Source organism: Chanodichthys erythropterus, chromosome 9 (assembly GCF_024489055.1).
Source record: "Chanodichthys erythropterus isolate Z2021 chromosome 9, ASM2448905v1, whole genome shotgun sequence".
In the NCBI taxonomy this organism is placed as follows: Eukaryota; Metazoa; Chordata; class Actinopteri; order Cypriniformes; family Xenocyprididae; genus Chanodichthys; species Chanodichthys erythropterus.
Window position 1 is genome coordinate 11,123,632 of NC_090229.1, and position 20,103 is coordinate 11,143,734.

A 20,103-nucleotide genomic window follows, 5' to 3' on the forward strand; every position below is an offset into this window, starting at 1 on the left:
CTTATTTAGTGATAGCCTATTTCAAAACAATGCTTCAGGAAGCATCAGAGCACAATGAATCAGTGTATCGAATCTGCTGTTTGGAGCGCCAGAGTCACGTGATTTCAGCCATTGGCAGTTTGACATGCGATCTGAATCATGATTCAACACACTGATTCACTGTGCTCCTTCATGAAGAAGTGTTTTGATATCGGCCATTTTTTTGGCGCTCCAAAAATATTCTCATCGCTTTATAATATTAATATTGAACCACTGTACTCACATGAAACGATTTAAATATGTTTTTAGTACCTTTATGGATCCTAAAAGAGGAAGTGTCATTGCTCCCTATTAATGGCTTCACGGAGCCATCGGATTTCAATTAAAATATCTTAATTTGTGTTCCGAAGATTAACGAAGGTCTTACGGGTGTGGAACGGCATGAGGTTGAGTAGCTAATAACTGACAGAATTTTCATTTTTGGGCGAACTAACCCTTTAACACTCTCTTATTTAAAAATTCATGTTTTCACTTGCTCATACGCATGTCCCGAAACATCAGTCAGGCAGTTGTTTGTTCGTCGACCTACTACGTTTTTTCAGCGTGTTCCGCACCGTCAGCTGAAGTTGGTCCTCATCTGCTTTTTTTCGGCAGATTCGACATGTTGAATCGGTGTCGGAGCTCGTCGGTCAGTCGGGCCGTCTGATCATTGTGATTGGCTGTTCAGCTACTGCCACCTGCTGGTACGGGAAGGCATTTCATCTTGCACAGGCGCAGAACAGACGTGCTACTTGGCGACGTGAGCCAAACCCGCAGCCTGCTTTCATCGCCACTAGTTCGTCGGCATTAGCTTGGTGTGTTCCTGCCTTTAATTGACTAAGCAGGAACACACCAAGCCGATGAACTAGTGAAAAAAGCGGACGAGAACCAACTTCAGCGGACGGTGTGGAACACACTGAGAAAACTTAGTCGGCCGATTAACAAAAACTGCCCGACAGCTGACTTGGTGTATTCCTGCCTTAATAAAACCAAATAATCTCATTGTTAATACATTAATAAAACTTCAAAATTAAGTATAACTCCATGTTTTTTTTTTTTTTACACTTAACCTTATTCATCAATGACCCATATGACCCATACATATTCTTGTATGAAAAATACATTTTGTACACAACTCTTCATTATAGCAGCAGGTCAATGTTAGCCATAGTCTAAATGAGAAATAACATTCGTCTATTAAATTTTAAATCTTGCTTTAGCGAAACAATTTGGGTGTCATTGAAAAAAATACATACTGCCACCTATTCAAATATTTCATTCAGGCACCATAAAATATATACTGAATGTATCAATCTCTTGTTTTTGAATAAATAAAGCTGACACAAAATGAAGGTTTTAAAAATAAGCGTGGTTTATAAAACCCAAATACGACAGGATTACCAAAGTGTATACAGAAACACAAATGTTTAAACAATGAGGCAAAATTTGAAGATTCAAATCTATCACAGAAGAAGGGGAAAAACTACATGCGATTCATAGTTGCAAAAGAATAGAGTGCTATCCTCATTCGAAAATGTGGTGTTACCGTGCAGTCCTTTTGTCCTATAATATTAGTGAAATGTCAATCTTGTTGTTCTCAAAATGACCTTTTGGCACACTGTCTTACTTAGCTCTGTCTTTAATTCTCTCAAAACTGACTGAATCCTTTATCAAGTCTATCGAGTAGCACACAAAAATTGTAGAAATTATACACTCTTCCACATTTTTGAACCAATACCACCGTATATATGGATGCTGAGCACAAATTTGCCCCATTCAGTGCTTTTTGTAATGCATTGCCAATTGTCTTGCCTGCATGCTGCTTTTGTTTTGCACTGTAAATAGTTTATTTTATACTTTGGTGAATATGGAATGTGATCGGTTTTATCTACAGTAGGTGTATATTTGTACTCATAACACATTCATCCCCAGGGTTTGTGCCCATTTGACAGGACATGTTGGGTCGATATTGTAAACTCTGATGAGGAATTGCTGGGGAGGATTGGGAGAAGAATGGGACATGTTAACATTCTCATTAACACCCTAATTAAGGGTTCTGTTATGAGATGAACCCTCAAAATGTAGGGTTTTTATTTTGTACATTTTTTTTTTTTTTTTTTTTACTTTTTCAAATACAGAGCTAGAATAATACATCTTTTCTTCATGGGGGGAAATAAACTGTTGACTTGATTGCTTGCTAAACCCATGATGTTAAGTGCTTGATATCTCTGCATCTTTTCTATCTCCTATCTTGATGTTGTATCCCTTCGTAAATACTTGACTGTGACATTGTTTGTAGTTGGTAGATGGTTGTACTTTTGAGTAAGTTAAGACTTAAAGAAAAATAGAAAAACTTGTGGTTCTGTGATTAAATAGAGACATAAAAAGAGAGAAAATGTCTCCTTTTACAGAGTAGTTTGTAAATGTTGAGTGTATTCCTATGGTTCCACTGATGATCTCTGCTATCTGTACTTTTTTTTTTTTTTTTTTCAAAGCATGAACACTTCTTTTAAAGAGCAAATAAGAATATTAAACAGAAAGAGAGATTGTGAAGACAAATCCATCATTTGATTAGATTTTAGATACAGCTGATACATCAAAGCATGCTGCTGAAAGTATCAAAATGAACTAAATGCTGGAAGAAAAAAAAAAAAAAAAAAAAAGCAGCAAAACATACACATCAGCTAAAAATTCTTCATTCTTCATTGTAAGTCAACCATGCCTCAGCCAATACTGACGAAGAGGCACTAACCCCTGCTCCTTCCTGGTCCTGGAGAGACCTGGGGGGAAAGAATAAGAACCAAAGTCTTACTTTAATATACCAAGAAAGACAATGTCCCACATAGGTTCATTACATCACTTTAACTCAAAACATACACTACCATTCAAAAGTTTGGGGTCCGTGAGATTTAAAAAAAAAAAGCTCTCTAAAACTGTAATATTGTGAAATATTATTACAAAGCTGAATTTTCAGCATCATTACTCCAGTCTTCAGTGTTACAGGTTCCTACAGAAATCATTCTAATATACTGATTTACTGCTCAAACATTTTTATTATTAATGTTGAAAACAATTATGCTGCTTAATATTGATGTGTAAACCGTGATACTTTTTTTTTTTTCAGGAGTCTTTGATGAAATAGAAATCTTTTGTAACTTCGTAACTGTCTTTACTGCATGTTGATCAACTTAAAGGGCTAATTCACCCAAAAATGAAAATTCTGTCATTTATTACTCACCCTCATGCCGTTCCACACCCGTAAGACCTTTGTTAATCTTCGGAACACAAATTAAGATATTTTAGTTGAAATCCGATGGCTCTGTGAGGCCTTCATAGGGAGCAATGACATTTCCTCTCTCAAGATCCATAAAGGTACTAAAAACATTTAAATCAGTTCATGTGAGTACAGTGGTTCAATATTAATATTATAAAGCGACAAGAATATTTTTGGTGCGCCAAAAAACACAAAATAACGACTTATTTAGTGGTGGCCGATTTTAAAACAATGCTTCAGGAAGCATCAGAGCACAATGAATCAGTGTGTCCAATCATGATTCAGATCGCGTGTCAAACTGCCAATGGCTGAAATCACGTGACTTGGAGCACTTGGTGCTGATTCATTTGTGCTCCGATGCTTCATGAAGCATTGTTTTGAAATCGGACATCATTATATAGGTCATAATTTTTTTTTTTTGGCGTACCAAAAATATTCTTGTTGATTTATAATATTAATATTGAACCACTGTACTCACATGAACCGATTTAAATATGTTTTTAGTACCTTTATGGATCTTGAGAGAGGAAATGTCATTGCTCCCTATGAAGGCCTCACAGAGCCATTGGATTTCAACAAAAATATCTTAATTTGTGTTTCGAAGATTAACAAAGGTCTTACGGGTGTAGAACGGCATGAGGGTGAGTAATAAATGACAGAATTTCCATTTTTGGGTGAACTAACCCTTTAATGCTTCCTTGCTACATAAAAGTAATAATTTCTTTTAAAAAACAGCTTATTTGTCTATTGCATGGGAGAAACACGGTATCAAACTCTTTTATACTTAATTGTTTAAAGTTTTAAAAGGTATTAACACAATTCATCTGCAAACTGAATTCATCATGCTAAAAATCTGTGGAAATATCCGTAACAGTGCTACATAGATTGGAGGAATTATTAGTATGTAATTACAGCTATAACTGTTGACTAATGACAATCAAAACTACATGCAAGCAATAATAAACCTCTTGCGAATTTTAATGAAATAAATGTCCATTTATTCTAAAACACAATTTGACTGGATTCAGCGGACTACTCCCCGACAGTCTATGTGGCATGACGTCACCAAAGTGTGAACTCTAAGGAAGCCAGTGAGGGGCCCATTTGGGACAGGGCCAAAGTCAACATGAAATCAGTATCAACCCTATTTACTCTATTACACATTAATAAAAAAAAAAAAAAAAGCAAAAATATTTGTCTTTGCAACCACTCATTAAAATGTAATTACTTGTTCTACCTCTTCTTTTCTTTTCTGCCTGCAAGTCAACGTGGGCTATTTGAAAAGGCCAAACAGCTATTTAGGCATTGTTTTAGCAATCTTGCATTCTAGTACACAATTTTTTCCACAATCCAATCAATTCCCAATAGATAAAAAAAAAGTAAAGACATATCCTAAATAGTTTTTCTCCAAAATATTAGTTGTGAATTCAGTGATGACCTTTTCACAGTTGACGAACTGAAACAACCAGTAAAAAATGAAGAACAAAACACAGACACCAATGCAAACTAGTAGTAAACTGTTGCACCACATGTTCTACCTGTGAGGGAAACGGGGACTGAAGAAATGCCATTCCATTCCTAGGAATTTCGATCCGATACCCAGGCGGTAAAAAGGCATTAAACCCCAGGACAAGGTCAGGATGTCCATGGAAGAGCCGAGAAACTCTGTTGATAACACCTGGTGTGTCAATGCTGTGGATGGAGACATCAGAAATACATTCATTCATTCATTCATTAATACTTTTTGTGCATTGGAGCATATTTTAAGTGCACAGACACTTGCATACATTTGAGATTTAAACTCTTTCATGATATCCAGAAACTTATTGTATATTCCTGGTTCATTTCCAAACCGTATTTTGACTTGGTCCAAGTAAGATAAGGCATCCTCCACCTGCAACAAGAATAAACCTTGTTTACTAAAATGATGTTTCCAAACAATATAAAACACAATAAGCATGTACACAATGACAGAACGCTTACCGAAAAGTAATGTGATGTTACCAGTAAAGGTATGGGATGGTAATAACATGTATTTACATCAGTTACTAAAAAAAAAAAAAAAAAAAAGTATCATCATAATACTAGCATATTTTTAACATGGAAGTTCTTGGAACATAAAAATACATGAATCTCACCACCATGTTATATATCAAAGTACCATGGTATTACCATAGCTAGACCATGGTACTGCCACAGTACTTTTTCTAAGGTCCATGTACAAAATACCATGGTAGTATTATGGTAGTTTACCCTTTTTGGCTCGTGAAAGGACAGATGTGGGTCATCAAGTCCATTTCCAGTAAATGTGGAGCCCCATCACACTGAATGACTTTGCATTCGCTTATACTATTAAAGTAATACATGAAAGAAAGGAAGGGGGAAAAAAAAAAAAATCACTGGGGTATTTTATTTTTAAACCACTACACGCATAGAAAACGCAAGGTATTTTTTTCTCTCTCTGTTCAGAAGAAGAAAAAAACGCACGCCTAAATAAACCTTCAAGATGAAAAGAACAGTTACTATGTCCTATACAAACACTATGATGCAAATAAATGACCTAAAAACAAGTGGTATAAGAGAAAAGCAGCCGGTTTGTATTCTCTTTGTATTTTTATTAAAATTCAGTGAGGAAAATAAAGGCTCACTGACTCTTTTAGCTTTGCTGCATTAGCATTAGTGCTAGTCACAACAACCCCGCTACGATTTCACAACAAACACAAACAAAATGTTATTCAAACTGTTTAACAGAGAACAGATTAAGCTATGCTCACACACTTTTGATTTCTTTCAAAGGTCAGATTAAAAACAAAAACAGACACATGTATGACAAAAGCATCCGTTAGCTGAGCAAACATACTGTTATGTACATGACCTTGGTTCCCTGAGATTCGGAACGAGTACTGCGTATGGAGAAAAATTTTCCTTGATACTGAAGCCTTTTCAATAACGCAGTGTAACTGGACAGTCGTAGGTTCAAACTGGGAAACTTTCTGAACCAATGATGGCGTTGTGGTGCAGTGCGGGGCGTCCGGCTATACAAGCAAGCATTTCGCCACAGGATTTCAGGTCAATCGACTGAAGCGACGATACCGAGTCATACCGCTCCATGGCACGGCAGCAAACGCAGTACTCGTTCTGTATGTCAGGGAACCGAGGTTATGTACGTAACCGAGTACGTTCCCTTTTGATACTTCACTCATAGTGCGTATGGGGAACAAATACAATCACAACGTGCCATGGGAGGGAATGACTGAACCTATCTTGGGCACCAGAGGGGCCCAGGGGATAAGTAGGGAGGCAAAAGCCACCGTACCCTCATGGTTACACATGCTAAGAGGGAGCTGGCTCCCACGTGCTGGTCCGACTGCCGAGAAGGTGCTGATCGCTCAATGTAAGTCCTCAATTCCCTAACGGGGCAGAGTAAGTCCAGCTCACGCTCGTCCCCTGAGGGAGGTAGCACCGAGAAAGTAATTACCTGTGTTCTGAACGTCGAGAGCACTTTAGGAACGTAGCCATGCCTGGGTTTCAGGATGAACTTCGAGTCATTAAGCCCAAATACGAGGCACGCAGGGCTCACGGAGAGGGCCTGCAGATCACCTACACGTTTTACTGGTGCTAGAGCCAGAGTGGTCTTAGAAGATGGGGATCGAAGGTCAGCTGACCGCAACGGTTCAAAGGGAGGGCCAACGTCTGCCTTCCTGAATAACTTTCAGATTCTGAGAACCATTCAGGGGTGAAGTGTCCACTCACCTGAGGGGACACTGCTCCGAGACAGCATGTCTGCTCCCAGGTTAATTTTGCCCGGTACGTGCGATGCTCTCAGCAATCGCAGGTTGGGCAGTACCCATTCCAAGAGCTACTTCAGCACATAGAGGTGTCTGGACGAAAGACCACCATGATGATTTATGTAGGACATCACCATCATGCTGTCCGATAGGATTAAGACATGGTGTCCCTTGGTGCAGGAAAAGTGAGACACGCGTAAACAGATCAGAAGTGCTCACTTAAAGCTGATTTATACCAAAGACTATAGAATAACACAAGATGTGTCACTCGTATTGTTTTGAATGGGAGAATGTGTAACGCGCAATATGGCGGAATAAGTCCCGCCTTCTAAATAAGAGCCAATTGCCGACTGGCAAAATGTAACCACGTCACTGCAGCAGCTGTTAGAAGCACCGGTTTCTATAGAAACAATCAGACGCGCGCCTCAAACATGGCAGAAGAGACGCGCATTTAGGTCCGCGCATGCGCATTAGCTTGATCCAGCCTAAAAAATACAGTTTTTGTCATGATTTGAGCGTTTGGACAAAACATTTATAAGACAGCTGTTGTCAGATTTCATTGGTGATTTCAAATATGAAAATGTAATCGTAAGGTTGGCAAACAGTTTGAGAATTTGATGTTTCCCCATTCAAAGAGATAGGGCATGATGACCAGGATGCCCGAGAGGAGTTTCAAAGATGGCCACCGAGTGAAATGACTTGTCTTAAAGGACTTTGTTTATACTTATGCGTCGGACCTATGCCGGAGCCTCTGCGCCATAGGCATGCGTCCATTTTCATTTATACTTCTGCGCCGTTGTCCGCATCGACGTGCATGTAGACCACTAGGAGGCAGTGTAGGCGGTCATGTTGAGGATCAAGGCAAAAGCCGAAGAAGAAGCAGCTCGTCATGAACGTTGTTAGAGAAGCTTACAAATAGAAACGGCAAATAGGTAATGACTTTTTTGCAGTTTGACTGTACGTGTCCCCTGAAACGGAGTGCTCCGCGCCAGGGGCACGTTCAAGCTCAAACCGGTGCCCAACGTTTTGCTACGGTTTCCGGGTTGAACGACATGTTTCCTGGAAACGGTGTGCAACAGGTTTGAGATACGTTTTCTCTTGTTTTGTGGGTGTGTCAAAAATCTCAGCCCAATCAGCATCAACATGCATATAAACCACGCTGTATTAAAGAGACATCCTGCACGATGGGTATGAATCGGGTGTGCCTCATACGTCCTGAAAAGTGAAGCTGCGGGCTCTTTGATCGCCCCCTGGAGGCTGGATGCAGTACAGGTCATAAACCCCGTCCTCTCAATGCAGACGAATGAGACTTAGGTTAAAACATAAAAATAAATTATGCTTCAAATAAAATTTTCCGAAATATGGTTTTGGTCATTTAAGGTAATTGTTATCAAGCTGATATATATTCAATTGTTTGTTTTTGTGATAAGTTTGATTTTAGCTATCAATTTGGTGCTATAGAAAAGGGGCGTGTCGTCGTGACTCACAGTTGATTGACAGCTTCTCTGAGGACTGTCGGAGCTTCGAGGGGGGATTGAAGATAAATAAATAACTATTAATTTTCAATTCCGGTGTTATTTCACACCGACAAAATGAGCTGTTCAGCAGTAAACTGTACTAACTGACCTACAGGATCTGATGGATATCTGAGCTTTTCTCTGTAACGTTAAATGTGGGCTTCATAAGCTAATTAATAAATGTTATTAGTTAAGATAACATGCCTAACGTTAGCCATGACGGAAACAAAAACAGGTGATCGTTATGTGGCAGTTATAATTATTTTATTGGTATAAAATAATAATTAGCAGGATAAAACTAATGATAGCCTACTCTAATTAATTATAGAGCACTGTCTACAGCAATCGATCTCCTGTAACGTTAGTTTAAACATTTTATTTAAAATGGCAGGACTGTTTCTGACATTTTAGAGTTTCTAGAGGCATATTATATTGAGTTCAGCTACTGAATTTGCTGTTTCAAAAATATTATTGCTCTAAAAATATTATTTTATAGGTAGAATTTTAAATTACGTATAATTTATATAGCCTATTTAAAATACATCAATGATGACGCAGACGTCTGGGCGGAAGTTTGATACCGCGACTCCGCCTCCGGGCTCCACTGACGAGTCTTTCTGCGCATGCCCTGGTTGCAAACTTTTTTTTTTTTACACGTTTTTGCGTAACGTGTCAGCGCCCATATTTTTTACAGTCTATGGTATGAATGTAACATAAAAGTACTATACATATGTATATATTTTGCTATTGTATTTTGGAGTTACACTTTCATAAACTTTTCTATTCTCCTCCGATTATATAATGGTAAATATTACAATATCATCGCACAACAACAGTGATCAGAAATAATGATAAGCCTATCCACAAGTTTCCTACGCCCCATGAGGCCTTGCGTCAAACGTGGGAGCGTCTTCCGGTTCGAAGTAAACAAGCTGGACGTGACACTCATTCATTCAACAGTTGACAGTCATTCAAGATTTAACGATCCAAACTTGCGAACGTTTGATTTTTACTTAAAGATTTAAGATTCCGGCATCAATATTTGAACAATGTTTTACAATTAAAAACATTTAATGTATTAATTTATGTCAGGAGTGCACATCAATCATGCTAAATCTAACTGATATTTATATGGACATAAAAAGAAAACACAGACCTATTTAGGTGCGCATGCTTCCATTTATTTGAGATCACAAGAATGCAAAAAACAACTCCACTAAAGCTTTTAAATCCAAAGGCTTACACATTTAGAAATATATTGATAACATACCCTATGTTTACGTCACTTTTCTGAGCATTTCTATTTATTTTCCTCTAAATTATGCGATGATTGCTATCCGAGGATGTTTGCGCGATCTCTCAGTCTATCTATCCTGATCCTTTCAGCCAGAGCAAGAGGGAGCTCATGAGAAGACAACAGGAGTTATGAGTTATACGAGTTAACCGGAGTATGTGAATCTGTCAAATACAGGCTATGCATTTGTCAGGAGTCAACAGGCACAGGGAAGAGACAGATAAAACATTAAACCAAATAAATACACTATTATAATCATATAAAGATTGTCTTCAAGCAGTCTCTGATATTTTCCATAAACGTGTGTATTTACTATCGCAATGGTTAACATAAGAAGCCTTTAGCATCGCATACAGTGGAAACGCGACTGGCTCTGGCACGCACGACACGTTAGGAGTAAAATATCACATCATAAGGCTTTGACGGGAAGTACAGACAGCGGGTTGTTCAAGTATTGCAGGGTCAGGATGCTCTAGTCATGCAGCAGCACTTTTGTGGAAGGTCAGTAAAGTAAAGAGCAATTAAGGGCACGAAAACAGTTTATTCTATTGTGATATTATTAACTAATGTAGTAAACTGAGATGTTGTCCCTGAGTGCCGTAACGACATCTCTAATAAAGATTTGCAACTTTACAAAGTAAAAAATTATCCAAAAAACACTTAGCCCTTTTCGCTAATTAGCACACAAAATACCATGCTACTTCCGCCGCCTCACCGGAAGTTGTACCCACGTTCTCTTTTACAGTAGCGCCCCGCGGAAACAGGTGGATACTCACAAAAAAAAACAAAAAAAAAAAAACTATAATGTCATATAACGTAAGATCATTTAGTCTCGGGCGTAAGAAGTGGATTATCCTTCACCTGAAATATTTGTCTTTTCATCCTGAAATGCGAGGCAAATGTTCACAATATTTAGAAGTTTCCACAAATCCCCTCACTCGATTGGGATGTTCTCTTTTATTCTGGACGGCAAGGGCAATGACTGTAACATCGAATGTATTTTGCAGTATTAAACACGTATTTATACCGACTTCACCAGGCTCCGAAAATTCTTCAAAAAGAACACAAAGAATGACCTTCTCAGCTGCCTTAGTTACAACTCCTGCGTCATCAGAATGGGGTGTTCAACGCACCACCGTTTCCATTTAAAAAACGTTTTGTCGTGGCGGCAGGGGAAGAGAGCGGGCAGTCTGTGAGGGCGCCGGCGCTGCAGGTGGTCGGCGAGTGTCAGCCAGTCCGCTGTGTTGCCTCTTCAACGGCGAGCAGGCAAAGCCATTCAGTTTCGTCCAGCAAAGAGAAGCAGCGTCATCGCTAAGGGATATAGATCTGAAATCCTATGGCGAAACTTATACTTATATAGCCAGGCGCCCCGCCCATTCTGGCGGGCTTTGGCGTGCTGCCAAAGGCTCAAAAAGTTACCCCGTTTGAATCAATGGCCGTGCAGTTACCTCAGGGATGACGTGTGTTTGTAGGCGAAGCGAGTTAGCATTTTAGGTTCCATCACCCCTAGGTGGGTGTTTTGAATGGGTTTTTGCTAAATTGCCTGAAATAAGGTCTGTGGTTAACAAAGCCTCTAAATATTTTCACATTTTGATCTATGACATAAAACACACCAGTTATAAACCGCTTGTAAATTTTTTTAAAAACCTTTATCGTGTCTTAACTGCAGTTGCTAACAAATTGCTAAAAGGGACTAACGTTACTTCCTTTGGCGGGAACTTTAGACGTCATCATGACAAACAGGACATTTGGGCAGCATTTCTCATGAAAAAGTGTAGTCATACACCATCCATGGCACCACTATCAACGCCTAATATATCAATCTACAGCGGCCACGTGGTACATCTGGGAGCTTTCAGAAAACTCCCAGCTTACAAGCTGTAATTACGAGCTCTACGAGGACGTGAACGCTTTTTTCAAACTAGAATCTTGTAACTACATGAATTACGTGGTCGCGTGAACGCACCTGCTGAGATCACCTGAAATTCACCCAAATATCTGGTTTAATGTGAACAGTTTGTTAGACACAGAGCCGCTAACTACACCTGTTTGGCCTACATGTCAAAAACACGTCATCCCTGAGGTACTCTACTGAAAAAGGAGCTTTTCCCCATACGCAGTATGAGTGAAGTATCACAGGGAACCCCCTTTCTTTCTCTTATCTTCATCAATTAAATTCAAACAAACCGGCTTAACCTAAAACAAATCAGGCGTAACCTGCGAGTTTTAATTTTTGGCCGACTCACAATAAATATCCACCGGTTTTGGTTTTAACAAAGAGCAACGGTGAAAACACGACAGCGTAAAGGGAAAACATTAGACTTTAATTCAGCAGGCACACTTCCATCTTGTTTGACTGGTAAACTAGCATTGATTTGACCAGGAATCGATGCGTTAAGCGACAATAACTCGACTTTTCTAGCTTGAAATGGTGTAAATAAGTGTGTAAGATTTTCAAATCCATTTACACACACACACTCATTGTGAATGCTTTGATCTGCCCCATATGAACAGCACAGCACTTCCTAATACACAATGCGTTTAAGAGAGAAGGAAACACATGCACTTGCTGCAATGCTCTTTACCTTTAGTTTCTGAAAGTGCTGCTGCCGGTAGTGATGTGACATTTTAACTGAGGCTTCGGAGCTTGTGCCTAGGGATGTGTAGTTCGACGCACTAGTGCTGCTAAACAGTGTTCCGGAGCATTTCCTTGAAATGAGGCTGTCCCCTTAAAAGTTTGTAAACACTGCAACGTTTCCTGGTGGGCGGGGCTTAGCTGGAGGCAAAAAGAGACGCTGGACTCAATGGTGACACGCGGAAGCTAGCATGTTTTAGGAGGGATTTATTAAACATAGATGCAAAATAAGGTTCAGAACTGTCCGAATATGTACAGTCACTGACTCTGCGGGACCGTGACAGCTATTTTTGCAAATTAACTTAAGTTTTGGATATTTCCTAGACAACATATGAATTACTTTCGGGTGCTTCGGGGAATTTTGTCAAGGCTTATTGTCTAATGTAACCGAACTATGATTATGGCTAGCAATGTGGATTATTTTAAGAGACCATTCAAAGGATGGCACACACATCTATCGCTGTGTTTGTTTAACATTTAAGTTAGCTAGTGCCCTGAAGGTTGGCGACTTTTCACCTATAAAACAGAAACTTGCTGATTTGTACTAGATAAAACCAACACACCATTACATGCATATGATATGTGCACTGAAAACACGAGTATTATTTATGATCGTCTCTGTCCAGTCTGTACGCCGTATTGCATTCAACCACATTATCTTTTTGATTTCTGTAAAGGAATGTCTGCCGGGATCTGGTAACTTTAGTTTTGAACCAAAAGTGCTGTTCCTTCTATTCTGGCAGCCAAAAACACAACAAGACGACATTTAAAAGTCAAAACCTCAAACTTTTAGCGCGCCTGTTATGAGTTCTTCTTATGTTTTGCCTCCAGCTAGAGCGGTGACGTCACAGTGACGTAGGCGATTAAGGGGTCCCAGCAGGGATGACGCGTTTTTGTAGGCCAACCCGGAAGTTAGCGGCGCACGGGTTCCCTCGGTTATGGGTTAAAAGCCTATGCATTTTTTCCCATAGACTTTTGGAAAATCGCAGAAAATAAGCTCTGTGTTTAACAAAGGGTTATGACACGTACCCGTTTTGTTTATCAAGATAATCTTTACAAGTTAACACAACATTTATAGATTTTGAAGCCTAAATAAAGCCGCCTAAATAAAGGCTAACAGTAGGCTATAAACGGACTACAGCACACCATGGTCGTCGTCACCACCAAGCTTCCTCAAACTGTATTTAAAAAAACTACATTATTTAAAAACATGCTCGCTGATTATTTTTCATGAGAAATGCTGTCCAAATGTCCCGTTTTTAATGATGATGTCTAAAGTCCCCGCCAAAGGAAGTCCCTTAGCAATTTGTTACCAACCGCCGATTTTAAGACACAGTAAAAGTTTAAAAAATCACAAGTGAGTTATAACTGGTGTGTTTTATGTCATAGATCAAAACGTGAAAGTATTTAGAGGCTTTGTTAACCACACACCTTATTTCAGGCGATTTAGCAAAAACCCATTCAAAAAACCCATAGACGGCGTTGGAACCGGAAGTCCTAAAATGCTAACTCGCTTCCGGGTTTTGCCTACAAAAATGCGTCATCCCTGAGGCATGAATGGGATTCTGCACACGTTTTGTTCATCCGATTTAATATGTTTTTGACTGATTTGCTTTGCAATTCTGATAAATCTATAGGCTATGTAATATGATAAAATATATTGTTAACAGAAATGAATTTATTTAAATATTACAACTTTAAAGTTGTAAATGGGATAGTCATTTACGTCCCTTTGTTTCAGGGGAAAAAATAAAACTTATAATTATTATTTATTATTATATGGGTCAATAACGTGATAGGTAATTTTTGTTTTTGTCCAAAGGCCTTAAATAATAAACAAAGATATGACATCCAAAGTATGTAAAGTAATGCAACTAGATCTCTTTTATTGAATCCAAAAGGTTTTAATGATATTTTGCTACATATAAAGGTATTTTAAAGATTTTGAAGTGTCAAAAGGTCATTTGGTTTCACCATCCAAAGGCCAATACAGCCACTTCATTTGTAATTAAAATATCTTAAAATGTAATATATCTTTTATTCTGGTATGATTTTATAACACCATATATCAACATAGTGCAAAATTGTATTAAAATTATGTGTAGAAGTTGTTGCTTTGTTGTGAGAATGAATGTCTGGAAAAAGAATTTCATTGATGTCATTTGGAGTAACCAATATAAAGGGACCAAGTCATGCGGTCAGTATCATGTGACAGGATGTGACATCATTCAGACACCTGCAAAGGACCACATGGTCATGAAGCAAAGTAACTCTCTCTTAACTATTTAAAAATTCATGTTTTCACTTGCTCATGCATGTCCCGAAACATCAGGTCATTCGGTACAACCGCTATAAAACAAATTAGTATTTAATATTTTAAAAACTTGTACTAAATATAAAATGTTTGATTGTCCTTTTTTAAGCTAGCTAGCTAACTAGCTAGATATCAGTCTGTTAAGAAATGTTTGAAAATATTGTCATTCAGTATAACCAAAAGTGTCAATTGGTAAAACCGAAATTTTGGTTAAACCCAATGACTTTTTTGGTGACAAATTTTGTCCATCTTGTAAAAAAATTACAAAAGCAATGTTAAATGATTATAAAAACCACATAATCTCATTGTTAAAACTTAATAAAACTTTTGGTTATGGTTTTTTTGTTGTTGTTGTTTTTTTACACTTTTAAAAACCTAATTCGTCAATGACCCATATATTCTTGTATGAAGAATACGTTTTGTACATTACTCTTCATTATTGCAGCAGGTCAATGTTAGCCATAGTCTAAATGAGAAATAACATGCAAACTATTGTCTACAAATTTTAAATCTTGCTTTAGCGAAACTATTTGGGTGTCATTGAAAAAATACATACTGCCACCTATTCAAATATTTCATTCAGGCATCATAAAATATATACTGAATGTATCAAATGCTTTAGTCAATCTCTTGTTTTTGAATAAATAAGGCTGACACAAAATGAAGGTTTTAAAAATAAGCGTGGTTTATAAAACCCAAATATGACAGGATCACCAAAGTGTATACAGAAACACAAATGAGATCATCAGTGGAACCATAGGAATACACTCAACATTTACAAACTACTCTGTAAAAGGAGACATTTTCTCTCTTTTTATGTCTCTATTTAATCACAGAACCACAAGTTTTTCTATTTTTCTTTAAGTCTTAACTTACTCAAAAGTACAACCATCTACCAACTACAAACAATGTCACAGTCAAGTATTTACGAAGGGATACAACATCAAGATAGGAGATAGAAAAGATGCAGAGATATCAAGCACTTAACATCATGGGTGTAGCAAGCAATCAAGTCAACAGTTTATTTCCCCCCATGAAGAAAAGATGTATTATTCTAGCTCTGTATTTGAAAAAGTAAAAAAAAAAAAAAAATGTACAAAATAAAAACCCTACATTTTGAGGGTTCATCTCATAACAGAACCCTTAATTAGGGTGTTAATGAGAATGTTAACATGTCCCATTCTTCTCCCAATCCTCCCCAGCAATTCCTCATCAGAGTTTACAATATCGACCCAACATGTCCTGTCAAATGGGCACAAACCCTGGGGATGAATGTGTTATGAGTACAAATATACACCTACTGTAGATAAAACCGATCACATTCCATATTCACCAAAGTATCTTAAGTTACACTATTTCCATAGAATTCACATAAGACAGTGTGGGATTGTGGCTAATCAAAAATGCCCTTCATCTACCATAATACTGCTCATTTAAAGAAAAAGGCTTCGACTTGTACATAAATAATTAGTACAATAAATTAAACAACATTCTTTTACACATTTCAAATGTAAAAAATAAACTATTTACAGTGCAAAACAAAAGCAGCATGCAGGCAAGACAATTGGCAATGCATTACAAAAAGCACTGAATGGGGCAAATTTGTGCTCAGCATCCATATATACGGTGGTATTGGTTCAAAAATGTGGAAGAGTGTATAATTTCTACAATTTTTGTGTGCCACTCGATAGACTTGATAAAAGATTCAGTCAGTTTTGAGAGAATTAAAGACAGAGCTAAGTAAGACAGTGTGCCAAAAGGTCATTTTGAGAACAACAAGATTGACATTTCACTAATATTATAGGACAAAAGGACTGCACGGTAACACCACATTTTCGAATGAGGATAGCACTCTATTCTTTTGCAACTATGAATCGCATGTAGTTTTTCCCCTTCTTCTGTGATAGATTTGAATCTTCAAATTTTGCCTCAAATGTGTTCAAGCAAAACAATAAACTTAAAGTCTAACTAAAATATTACTCAGAAACACAACAGCTGCTATCTGTACATCTTTTTTTTTTCAATAAGCATGAACACTTTTCTTTTAAAGAGCAAATAAGGATATGAAACAGAAAGTAAGAGATATTGTGAAGACAAATCAATCTTTTGATTAGATTTTAGTTACAGCTGAAAGATTGTGCTTGCAAAAATACATCAATGCATGCTGCTGAAAAAAGTATCAAAATGAACTAAATGCTGAAAAAAAGAGAGCAAAACATACATATCAGCTAAAAACAGCCCTGGTGTTTTCTTTTTTATGATGACAACAATAGATATTAATCATAATAAAAGTCGTTTTAAGTTAAAATGACAGTATTCTCTCCCTTCTATCAAAGCATTATGATAAAAGAGGTGAAAAACGCTCTTCTTCTAAATATGGTGTTTGAAATTCAGAGACCACGTATGAAAATGTACGAAAGACAAGGTAGTTACACTTGTCTTGCAAATATGTACATTATAAATCATGTACAATCACATGTTTTCATCAAAATGTAAAACCGATTATAAAGATGTTGCCACACTCATAATGCATACGAATAAGCAAAATGCAACCATATTTAAAGGGATAGTTCACCCAAAAATAAAAATTGTCATCATTTACTCAACCTCAAGTTGTTCTGTACCTGTATGAGTTTCTTTCTTCTGCTGAACACAAAAGATATTTTGAATAGTGTCGGTAACCAAACAGTACCCACATTCTTCAAAATATCTTCTTTTGTATTTTTGGGTGAACTATCCCTTTAAGATATTGGTAAAGAAAAGGATTTCATCAAAGATATCTCCTCACCGCAAGTGAACTACTTTTTGATGCACAAAATCTCTTACGGTTCACCATAATACAAAACTGATATCACAGCCATAAGAATTGTAATCGACTGGCAGTGGTTGCATTTCCTCTTTGGCTTGCAGTGGTTATGGCAATGGTTAATAAGCGATACAAAAAGCCATGTAGGAAACACATTAATTCGATAAAAAATGTGTCCACTTCCCTTTAGTCTGCAATTGGGTGACAATTATTACTGAATCTTTTCAGTTTAGTGCATCATTATAAATAAAATAGTTCACAGAATCATCTAATCTTTTTCAGTGGGCAGCAGTTCTTTTACCCAAATGGTGTTCAAATATCAACCAGCAATGACAGTAGTTTCACTGGTGAAGAATGAATGAAAATAACAATTCTATACATCTTGCTATCGCTCCCCAAAGGAAAACACACATGCCCACATTCTCTCAAACACAAACCGTACATGGCAAAAATATCACAGCTTTGATATCAAAGCAATGCATGTTAAAAAATAAAAAAAAAAACATATTTGCATATTAAATATGATGAAACAATAAAACTATGTTTTTTATGGTTAGGAAATATTGAGCATTTTCAAACAGTGCCACCAGGGCCGTACACTGATGTCATGAAAACTCAAAAAAACAAATAAAGCGAAAGAAAAAAACGATAAGAAACATCAGCTACCGAGCTGTTGTTACTTCTAAATGTGCTGCGGTTATAGTGTGCGGCTTGAGTCCGTGCAGTGTACGATATTATATTATTCTTTCATATGATAACTCTCCTCCCTGTAGATCCTAGTTATTATTTTAAGTTTGTAAACAGTCATGTGCAGCAATATAGATTCAAAAACCTAAACAAATGTACAAAAAAGTATCAAGATAGAGGAACAAAATGAAAAAGTCTAATAAAAAAAGTACCTTGAGGAAAATTCCGCACTTGGCTTTTCCGTGCATGTGTATATCTCGTCGTGTGTGTGTGTCCGTGTTTGTACGATGTCACTGTTTTGTGTCCTGATATGTCTCATGGCTGTTATTGTGCTTAACTCTGTCCACTACTCTGTCTTTGGAGTGTTGAAGAGAAAGTGTGTGAATATGCGTGTATCTGTGTGTGTTTGAGAACAGGTGTGCTGAGGCAGCTCTGTGAGGAACCAATAGAAAGCCGAGACAGGTGGCGGGACAGCGAGATCTGGGTTCAGCTGAAGGCCTCATCGTCCGTATCCTCAATGAGCACCTTAGTATCCTTCTTAGACCTGTCAGAGAAACATATACACATCAAGCAGTTTTGAAAAGGAAAAGTAGTTCTGATCTCAAATGTATACTTTTTTTTTTTTTCTAGCAAGGATGCATTAAATTGAACAAAAGTGAGAATATATTTTACTGAAAATTCAGCTTTGCCATCGAATTAATGACTTTTTTTTAAAGATATATTTAAATAGAAAGAAGACATTTTAAATTGTAAGAATATTTTATATATATACCTAAGATACATATTTGTTATATACAGTGTACAAAGTATTTACCTGCATTTTATTTCAAATGAAATCTTAATTAGCAACTAATATGTTAGTTCACCCAAAAATGAAATTCCTGTCATTAATTACTCACCCTGTGTCGTTATACACCCGTAAGACCATCATTCATCTTCGAAACACAAATTAAGATATTTTTGATGAAATCTGAGTTGTTGTTTTTTAATGAAAATTACCACATTCAAAGTCCAGAAAAGTAGTAAAAACATTGTTAAAATAGACTTTTCTGGACCTTGAATGTTGTAATTTCGTTGCTTTTTTATGGGAGGATAAAAAAAACCTCTCGGATTTCATCAAAAATATCTTAATTTGTGTTCTGAAGATGAACGAATTAGCAACTAATATGCAACTAATCTTAATTAGCAACTAATATGTTTACCTAATCTAACGCTTAAAGGGTTAGTTCACCCAAAAATGAAATTCCTGTCATTAATTACTCACCCTGTGTCGTTCTACACCCGTAAGCCCATCATTCATCTTCGAAACACAAATTAAGATATTTTTGATGAAATCTGAGTTGTTGTTTTTTAATGAAAATTACCACATTCAAAGTCCAGAAAAGTAGTAAAAACATTGTTAAAATAGACTTTTCTGGACCTTGAACGTTGTAATTTCGTTGCTTTTTTATGGGAGGATAAAAAAAAACCTCTCGGATTTCATCAAAAATATCTTAATTTGTGTTCTGAAGATGACCGAAAGTCTCACGGGTTTGGAACAACATGAGGGTGAGTAATTAATGACAGAAATTTCATTTTTGGGTGAACTATCACTTTAAAAATGAGTTTTGTTGGTGTAACCTAACACATTTAAATTGTTTTGGTGATGTTAAATAATATTATTGAATTCTTTTTTAGGTAAACTTTTTTTCAGTGACTTGCATAATATGTTTGGTAATGACTCATTTATTAAATATGTTATTTAAGTTATTTCATTGAGTGCTATCAGTA

At 37.0% G+C, this 20,103-nt stretch overlaps 2 protein-coding genes across 3 annotated transcripts in view; both read right to left on the reverse strand.

The window, feature by feature from the left end:
- Positions 1 to 1,389: 1,389 nt before the first annotated feature.
- On the reverse strand, positions 1,390 to 12,716 carry LOC137026283 (paired amphipathic helix protein Sin3b-like). 2 transcript variants are annotated; one of them, XR_010895868.1, is made up of 6 exons: positions 12,477 to 12,716; positions 5,546 to 5,641; positions 5,276 to 5,340; positions 5,080 to 5,186; positions 4,831 to 4,984; positions 1,390 to 2,798 (listed from the first exon to the last, which is right to left on the reverse strand). XR_010895868.1 is itself a non-coding variant. In XM_067393568.1 (4 exons), exons 1-4 carry the CDS (start codon positions 12,516 to 12,518, stop codon positions 2,766 to 2,768), a joined length of 336 nt encoding a protein of 111 aa, XP_067249669.1. In that variant the 5' UTR covers positions 12,519 to 12,638; the 3' UTR covers positions 1,390 to 2,765. The 2 variants fall into 2 exon arrangements, 1 of the variants encoding a protein (XP_067249669.1); XM_067393568.1 differs by lacking the exons at positions 5,276 to 5,340; positions 5,546 to 5,641 and having other exon boundaries at positions 12,477 to 12,638.
- A 3,189-nt stretch (positions 12,717 to 15,905) lies between these two features.
- Positions 15,906 to 20,103, reverse strand: part of xpr1a (xenotropic and polytropic retrovirus receptor 1a) — an 88,683-nt gene continuing 84,485 nt past the window's right edge. Inside the window, exon 15 of the mRNA XM_067393569.1 lies at positions 15,906 to 18,877. Within this exon, the coding sequence (XP_067249670.1) occupies positions 18,820 to 18,877 (58 nt within the window). The 3' untranslated portion in view covers positions 15,906 to 18,819. The remainder of the gene's footprint in view (positions 18,878 to 20,103) is intronic.